This window comes from Falco biarmicus, chromosome 7 (genome assembly GCF_023638135.1).
Source record: "Falco biarmicus isolate bFalBia1 chromosome 7, bFalBia1.pri, whole genome shotgun sequence".
NCBI classification, from domain to species: domain Eukaryota; kingdom Metazoa; phylum Chordata; class Aves; order Falconiformes; family Falconidae; genus Falco; species Falco biarmicus.
The window spans coordinates 23,624,041-23,633,491 of record NC_079294.1 but is presented as its reverse complement, the minus strand read 5'-3'; the positions used below and the strand labels follow the sequence as shown (position 1 = coordinate 23,633,491).

At 37.1% G+C, this 9,451-nt stretch overlaps 1 protein-coding gene across 3 annotated transcripts in view; it reads right to left on the bottom strand.

The window, feature by feature from the left end:
* Positions 1 to 3,933: 3,933 nt before the first annotated feature.
* The window catches only part of UBR1 (ubiquitin protein ligase E3 component n-recognin 1), a 75,554-nt gene continuing 70,036 nt past the window's right edge, over positions 3,934 to 9,451 (bottom strand). For 2 of the 3 annotated variants that reach the window (XM_056346299.1, XM_056346300.1), the window contains exons 43-47: positions 8,817 to 8,873; positions 8,239 to 8,316; positions 7,387 to 7,557; positions 7,083 to 7,184; positions 3,934 to 6,605 (exon numbers count right to left, since the gene is read on the bottom strand). In XM_056346299.1, the coding sequence (XP_056202274.1) occupies positions 6,464 to 6,605; positions 7,083 to 7,184; positions 7,387 to 7,557; positions 8,239 to 8,316; positions 8,817 to 8,873 (550 nt within the window). In that variant the 3' untranslated portion in view covers positions 3,934 to 6,463. The remainder of the gene's footprint in view (positions 6,606 to 7,082; positions 7,185 to 7,386; positions 7,558 to 8,238; positions 8,317 to 8,816; positions 8,874 to 9,451) is intronic. The other variant, XM_056346301.1, reaches the window with a different exon arrangement.

Below are 9,451 nucleotides of genomic sequence, written 5' to 3'. Positions count from 1 at the left end.
ATGAGTATGCAAAGTGCCATGTGCGTCAGTCAATAGCAATCACTTCCTCAACACAATTTCAGTGCATGTACAATTGGAAGAACAGTTCTAGATTTTTCAGTAACAAAAATGTGTAAGAATCAGAAATAAGTCGGAGAAAACCAGAAATTACTTCTGTAGATTTGCTTCATTAGGAAAAACTGAGTCAAGGGGACTAAGAATATGTAAATTTTAAAAATTAAAATGCTTTAAAGAATGAAAAGAAAGCGAATAATGGTTCAGCATGATGAAAAAGGTTGTAAAACAGGAAATAAGATCATAGTTTTTTAAAAAAGGAAACCTTGTTCTGCATTTTAGGAAATATTTCCTAATGGCAACACATATTTAACTGTAGAAGCAGACAAAACCTGACATTTTGTACCACTTAACAAGTGTCTCTAGGTCAACTACCTACCTTGCAGTATATTGCAAGAGCTGTGAGCTTACTCTTTTGATAACTCTCTAGCAGAGGTCCCTGTATGATGGATTTGTCAAGAATCTGCTCTGAAAAACAGATTTGGAAGGAAGAGTGAACTGCAATGACCATCCAGCCTGAGCGTCTCTGTAAAAACAGAAATTTCACAGTAGCTGCTGTAACACATTAGCGCGAAGAGCAGAGGTGTAACTGTCCGGCCACACATCTTCCCCATTCTCCTTGAGCCCCCAGAGCTCATTTACTGTTGTATGAAAATAACACATTTTACCATAAAAAGACTAGTTAATATTTGGGAAGTTCACCTTTGTCTCTCAGCCAGCTGCCAAAACCTGCAGCAGTGGCTAGCAATGTGATCACTTGTGAAATTAACTGAGTATCAGCATACATTTCACAGGGAACAGTTGTTGTCTTGACTATTACTGTTAATTACTTAGTCATTAGATTGTTCATTTCTATTCTGTATAGGCATTCAGAGTCCCCACTGATATAGATATATTACAAAAAGATGACAGCTCATTTCACAGTGATCAGTATAAAATTTACTTTTGAAAATAAATGCTTTCTTCTTTGCTTTGTATGTTTCCCTCAGACAGTGGATGTGCACCCTACATATCTAACTTGCTTTACAGCACCTGTCACAATAGTTTGGGTTTCCTGGAGTATTTCATGTTACAGCCACTGGATCAAGAAAAGAAACTCAGGTAGCAGCACAGACTCCATCTTTAATTCTCTGTAATTTACAAAGACAAAAATAGCATTAGCAAGCCAAGCCTTTAAGCCGCAGCATCTGCTCAGATACAGAAATAAATACGATTTGGGGGACACTTCTTATCCTATTTGTTATTAATGCTTAATCCAGTCAGAATTAATAACAATACATTTGTGCAACAGCAACTTCCAGAGCTAGGAACTCACCTAATGCATAAAACTATCATCTTTATGAAGTTTTTTAACTAAAAAAAAAAAAAAAAAAAAAGACTGAAACATTTTAATGTTCAGTTTCTGGTGAAGGCACTATTGACAGTTCCTGTAGAAATTGCAACGATTATGCTTTTCCTTTAAAGCTTTCCGATTACCACTGAAAACGCTTGTTCTATGTTGATCACAAAGAAAAAAATATTAGTAAGAAATACACAAGTAAAGCACATTTAGAGTTTCATTTATATATAAAAAAATGAACGTAGCACATTTCCTTAGAAGCTAGAAACCTCCCTTCTGCAAACAGATTTTTTTAAATTGCACACATAGAGTTCTCTACAACACAAGATTCATGATATTTAAAATCTTGCAAATCACTTGGTACACATGTGCTTTGTATCAAGTTTCCCACAATGGGAGCGCTATAGGCTCTGCATGCCGTATTCTGTATTTAGGAAAGAACGAGAAAGGTGTGAAGCTCAAGGAACACAGGTGGAGTCCTCAGTTATGAGGAGACCGTCACTTCAATAGATGATCTTGTCCTGCTCCTCTATGTCAATTAACTGAGGCAGAGTGCCCGCAGTATGCAAACTGAATTGCTCCATGAAGTTCTGTTTAAGCCTGGATTGGGGAAATAAATATCCCTAGGTCATCTGCAGTGTCATGAGATTGAGATACGTTGGTTTTGCCACTTTCAGTAAAGGTCAGCATGATTCACAGAATGAAAAATGAGAGGAAAGACGACTGGAGGCTTTTTATCATCTAGAGTGGATTATTCCCCAGGCTGCCATAGTATGTTCAGGATAACCTTCAAGCAGAAACTCTGGTACACCGGGATGACCTCTCTCCAAGCACTGGAGACCACATCTCAATACTTGTACCCAGAGGCTAATGCTACATTTTGGGCACTATCTAGAAGAAGGAGACACAAGGTTCTGCAGCAGTCTGCTGAAAAAGGCTAACCACAGATCTTAAATATAGCAAGGACTCGAAACCATCATGAAATCCACAGTGCCCAACTACCCACTTCACAACATACTGCCGAGTCTCATTCACTGAAGCATGAAGCCTAGAAACCTCCTAAAATCGAGTCTGATGTATTCAAGGTTGTTTAATAACCTGTAATTAATTAGCACAAACTACTCCTTTTTCTGACACTGATCTCACTAACTATAGTCAGACAGAAATGAAAACTCGGGTCCAGTTTTAATGTTTCATGCTTATACCTGGTCTCCTCTAACTGTAAACACAAAAAAATGTATATAATCCATCTGAATTTCAGCTTGCTCTCCTTCAATGCACTTTTTCTTTACACAGCTTCTCTTTCATGTATGCTTTCGACCACAATGAACGTAAAGTTTAGAGAAATGTAGCTAGGATTAGAAATAATGGAGCTTGAGACACTTGTATAGGAGTGGATTTTCATTATTATCCATGTTTTCTCTGTCAACCCCCAAATTTAGCCTACCTGCAAAACAGATAAAAGCAAATAAAAGATTGTGCCACAGAAAGGAAACAACTTATCTTTGAAGAAAGTACCTTTGAAGATCTTGTCAAGTAATAGGTTAAAAGAATCTAAGTAAAACATTTAGATGATTTACCACGAATCTGACTAGTTTACAATGGGGATTATTCAAGGATATTGTCTAGCAAATAAAGTGGATTTCAACCACAAAGCAAAGCGTATGACGGCCAAAATCCTCCTCCACACGATTTTGTACATTTGTACATTGCACCTTGAGATTCTTACCACGCAAGAAATGGTGCTGTAGCTTTTTCCTTTTCCCCCCCTTAATGAGCAGGCTGCTTGTTCTAATGTTCTTCAGAACATTTTTGCTAGTAGACTTTAATCTATCTACCTTTTACCTCAGGAATTTGTTCTGAAACATTTGCTTTACTAAGACTAAGCATAGAGAGCAATGCCGTTAACACCCAAACTCTGTAAGCTTAATGGTGCCCGAAGCTACAACAAAGCAGTGAGAAAGTAATGACAGCCAGCAGCTTGTAACATAAAAAGGGGCAAGAAGTACCGGCTGTTTCTTTAGGTGAGATTTCTTGGCTGTTTGCTTATCTCTGTAATAAAATACATTTGGTTGGGTTTTTTGTTTTTGATTTTGTTTTTTAATATGTATCATACAGCACATCAGACCAACACCACAAACCCACAAACTTTCCCTTTCTAGAGGGTAACTAACTAACAGACAGTACAGCCAGTTCTTCTTTAAGAAGCTACAAAACCAGAATCACTCAACTAATCGGTTCAGGGTCATCTAAATATTGAATTTTGTACTTAAGACTTCTTTTACTAATTGAGGTAGACACTGCAGGAATTTGCGTCTGTAAAATACCAGGACAAGTTTCAAGTGGAGTATTTCTTCAAATAAGAAAAAAGTGTGCCACCATTACTAACTGGTACAATGATGATACGGACTACAGGGATAACTGGTATTGTTTACCAATCATTTACTAACTCTTCTCTTTTTCCATACTGACAGACACTGCTATAATGCTCTTGTAAAATCAGCTGTGAAGTGTCAAAGCACCTCCAAATAAAAACTGAATAATCTATGAGAAGTCATTTTATTTCTTTTTTTTAAATATACATATACAAGATATTTTATTTCAAAAGCACAAGAACATTATACAAGTTTCAAATTTACATTTTTGCAATTAAAGATACCAATATGTGCATTATCAGATAACGTCTTCTGTCAGCTTGGATGGAACAGAAATCAGTGGCATAAGCATCTTGCGATCACTAAATACAGATTATACTCACAGTGAACAAAACTGCATAGTAATTTATGAAATGAAAGATGACCACGCTAGTCAGTGAATGATGTGGGAGCCCACTTGCTAAATTAGTATGTGCAAACGTACAGACAGATGCGACCTTCTTCTCCCACTTCTTCAGCTACAAAGAGATTTCTAGAACTTTAAACATGAGCTCACCTGCCCAGCCCAGCTCCTGTTATATACACAGTTCAGACAGAAAACAAAATAAAGCAATCTCACTGCATGTTTGATAACGGAATTGTTGTATCACTGAAGTGCAAGGTAACTGAAAGTTTTTAAAAAAATGAATAGGCAAATACCAGAGGGAAACAGTAAATTAATATAGTTTTGGTATCAACAAGGCATATATTACTAGTCTTAATCCAGTATTTTTGTTGGTAAGAAGTGTTCTGATGACCTTGGAAATCACCAGTGCATGCAAGTTTACGACAACTGTTCTACTACATTCAGTATGCATTTTAAATACATTTTAGAGACGACTAACAGAATTAATGTTTGTCTTTAAAGAGTTTCATATTCAGGTTTAAAATCTAGAAGAATCAAAACAAAGGATAGCGGCCTTAATTGCAAGAAAGAATACCTGGAAAACATACCAAAGCCAACTACTTATATCATCAGGGAAGAATTATAGCAAAAGTTACAGAAAAAGTATTTGAAATTCGAACAATATTTGAGTTCATCAGTACTCCATTTTTAGATGAGTTTTGATGCTGTTCAGTGCACTCAAACTCTAAAAACTTTTAAAGAGAACAATGACATTTAAATCTAAATCATTATGTGTGATTCTACTATCTCTCAATCAGTGGCAAAAGAAACCCCAAATCCCCAAACTAAAAGAACCCAAAAAAACCAAACCCACAAAACCCGAAAAGAAACCAAACATAAACGTGCTCTCGGACATTAATTTAAAAACCTCCCCTTGCAAGTCTTATTAAAATGACATAAAAATTCAAATAGCGAAGGGACAGGGAAATTTAGAGTACTGACAACTTCAAACTTGCATACAGAAACGGGATTTCCTAGGAAAGCATTTTTACCCATCATATTACAAATTCTCTCATGTATATTGTGGCTGAAATTCAGAAAACAGAACAACAAACATTTAGAACTAAAGCACAATCATGTATCATTGAGAGAGTTCAATCACAATGTATTATTGACTACTGAAGGGCAAAGACACCGACCTAGCCACCTTTTTTTCCCCCCCTCTTGTGCTCTAAGTGGCACCAAACCACTGAACATGCCCCTCAAAACACACAATTTCATTTATGCAGGCAGAGCTCCAACAACAGTGACAGATGAAGAGTGGAAAACTCCTCAAATATGGACAAAAACTTATTTCTGATTCTAAAACTTGCTGGTTTGGGGTCTTGATATTAATTCAGTGGTAGCTCTGAAGGCAGTCTACTTCACTGAAGTCTCTGGCTCTTGTACAACTTCCAGAGCTACACTACAATTACCCAACGGCATTTCCATGTTTGGTTCTTGGGGAAAATCTCAAAAGACAAACTGTACAAGAACTAATCATAACCTAGCCAAATGGCGTAGCCCTAGACCTCTTGGCATATAGAATTTTAACAGAGGACAAATTCATTAGATGAAGTGCAGTTCTGGCAATGCGAACAGCACAGACTTCGTTCTGATGCAACAAGCAAGATGGCAATTCCCCCATGCAGTTTCTATCCCACACTTCTCCTTTTGAGAGTTCATTAATGAAAACTCTTCATTAAAACCCGGGATATAGTGGAATGCAGGCTTTTTCTGTACAACTTAGTCTGCTGTACCTGTTGCTACAGATTGCTAAAGACCTGGCATCACTTCCACTCCAGCGTTATACCACAGATCTTGACCTATTTAAAAGCTTCACTAAGCTTGGGAAAAGAACCCAGGAACAAATAAAGGCGGCTTTTCCATAACAACAACATTTAGGTATATTCTCAAGGCATGGAAGAGACAAAAATGTAGTATGTGCCCGGAAGCACAGCGTTTGGGAAGCTGCCTTCATCAAAACACGTGAAACAATTACAACTTCTCAAAAAAGTGGATGTATTTTTGGACCTGAATATTCAGTAATAATTATATAATATGGGTTTCCTTTTTTTGGCGGGGGGGAGAGGAAAAGCAAAACGTGATGTGAGGTTCTGTTTCAATGTGTCAGTAATACATCCAACCTGGAGAATCCATCAACTGTGTCTGAACTACAGAATCCACTTGAGAGTGGACTACTTACTGCCACCCTCCTTTCCTTTTCCAAAGTACAGCCAAAGGTAAGAGTTTTCACTAAAAATAAGAGACTCAGAGCAGTTGCCAGTTGAATCCAAAGAAGATCTGATTTGTTTCTTGGCTCCTGGCAATCTCCTCTATGATGCAGTGTTGCTGCCATAGCAGATGGAGCTTCCGGTAACGCTCCTGACATAAGTGCAGGGGATTGCCTCTTCTTCATAGAAGAAAAAAAGAAGAATACCCAATAATCGTATCAGAATAACAACTGAAAAACTGTTCATTACTAGTCTAGCATTAACACTCTTAAAGATAAGCAGAACACATGAAATGCTTGTATGAACATCAATTCCGACAAGTCTACTGGAAATGAAAGAATTCTACACGTGACAAGCAATGACTGCCATTTCCCAGCTGACATTTCAGCAATGGTAGTTGCTGCACATTTCTGATGAAAGAACATACAAAGCACTCCTGAGAAAAGTTTAGCAGTAACAAAAAAGGGTATTTTTCCATTATGAATGACCCATTCATGAGTAGGAACTGCCATCAAGAATTTGAACTCATGTCCACCAGGCCAAGATACATATTACAGTGCTGTACATGCTAGCTGGAAGAACATGTTGTCTAATGGGTACAAGAAACGAAAGAGATACCAAAGTGGAAATTCAGAAAAAGTCAAACATTTACTTACTTCAGACCTGGATCTGTTTCTCCATATTCATCCAAGTAGGGAGCAGGATATAAGCAGCCCCTGGTTTTACCTTCAATGAGGACAACTTTGCATTCCCTGATTCTTAAGGAAAAAATAGCTACACTTAAAATACAAGACAACTCCCAGCCAGTTTTTAAATTTTTGGTGAGCTATGTTTATAGGTCAAAGCAATGTTTCTTCATCTCTGACAAGAAGAGTCAAGCACTTTGACAATGTTATGAATTTTGACCTTCAAATATTCCCCTTTACTCTGTAACACATCCAATTCTGGCTAGCTACTTACTTGAGAAACATACAGACTCCAGCTCCACACTGAAGAGCATGAGAAGTACAGGCTCCCAGCTCCTCCCCATTCACCAGTTCCTGACAGCAAGTATTCTGGGAACACAACATAGCCCCACAGAATAAACACAATACTGGATGTTTTTGTTCATCATCAGAAGACCGTGGGCATCTAGAAGAAGCATAACCAGAATGTTAGTGCTGGAATTAAAACTTCAAGAGAAAAGTTAACTATGGATAATGTTGCTTAAAAAATAACAAACAAAATAAAGCAAAAAAAACACCCAACCCACTAACAATCAAAAACCTAAGACGTACTATATCATAACTATATTTCACTTATCTGCCTCCATTGGCTATGTTTTTACATTGCTTGGAAAATTTTATCTGCAAGATAAAATATTCTGCTTTAAGCAGAATGCTGGACTAGATGATCTGCTGAAGTCCCTTCTAACCTGAGTTATCCTATGATTCACTCTTCCTGGCATAAAACAGTGCCAACCTTCCGGGCTTCTTGTGTCCAGTGCAAAAATTATTTTCAGGCTTATGGTGAAGCCAAATGCACATTGCACTGGTGAAAAACAACCAGCACATTAAGCTATAATAATTTCATATGCTAGGCTATAAAACACCAAGTGACTTCATTTAGTAAGCTGTTGTGTTTCAGATTTAAAATGAACATGTGCGTGATTTAAATGCAGGTTTAAAATTAACATTAGCCAGTATAACTGTAACAGTGCCTTCTCCTCTGCAAAATAATCTCTGTACACAGTTTGAACACCAGTTACAGTACTGCAAGAATATAAAAGCAACAAAACAACCTACGAAGACAACTAAACAGGTCATATTTTACCTAAACTGAGAGGCTTGGTTCAGAAGGCAGCTATAGTCTTCAGGAAGCTCTATTAAACTATTTCTTTTCCTAGGATATCTGAGGAAAAAAAAAAAAACAAAACCAAAAACCCTATAATTAGAATAATAAAGATCGCAGCAAAGAACAGAATGGATAGGTATAAATTCCTGCTAAGCTTTCAGTTCTTTCTGTAAACTGCCGCAGTTCTAGAGTGGTTCTTCAGTCCTAGGAGCCCAAGCTCCACATGGAAGCTTCAGCATTTCTAGCTTCCTGCAAAGATGATGAATTAAATTCCATATGTAACCTACATGTGTGAAGACATTTCGTATTTCAGTTAGCTTTTGTTTTTCCCTAGAGTAGGCTGGATAGCTTGTCTAACAATGTTGTGCATTTGCAACCAAGAGTCATTGCATGAGAAATAATACACAACCGTTTAAGGAGAAACCTATTTCTGGTAGCAGAACAGGAGGGAGAAAATACAAGCACTCTAACTTGCCCACAACAAGCACTTCATTCTTTCAACAATTTTAAGTCAAAAACAGAAGAAAAAACAACACTAGCAACAAAACCAAACTTACCTTACTGCAATGCTCTTCCCCTTCAAACAACTTAACACCAGCGGGTCAGCACACCACCTGTTTCAAACAAACATTTGCAGATGACAGTGTTAGATAATAATATACATTTAGGATCACTAAACTAAACCACAAAGCAAATACAGAGCACAGATAAAGCACTGATAGTTCTAATTAAAACTTCACAGGGAGAAACAGCTATTCTTTACAGTTTTGCTTCAGGAAAAGAATTTAAGTTTTTACACAAGAGAGAAACATATGTGAAAAAGAACAGTGCTTAAAATTACTAACATGCACGTGAAGACACAGTGCTTACAGAGTTTAAAAACGCAAACAGTCTTCAGATATATTGCAGTTCTCAAAGTGGGCTACAACACACACCACCGTTTGGAATATATCTGCTGAAAGCCACAGCATCAGAAAATACCGTACTAGGATAATATTTGTTGTTGTTATAATTGTTATATTAGGAAAATATTTCTTGCTTTTATTTAATAACTATGACCCAACAGTTATTTTACAATGCTTTTATTGCATGTTGTATGCTTGCTTAGAATGGCCAAATGTGTTTGCCAGAACAATGGCAGATATTGGCGAGTTACTAAACAAAGGAATTGGTATGTCTTTCAAGTTATTTC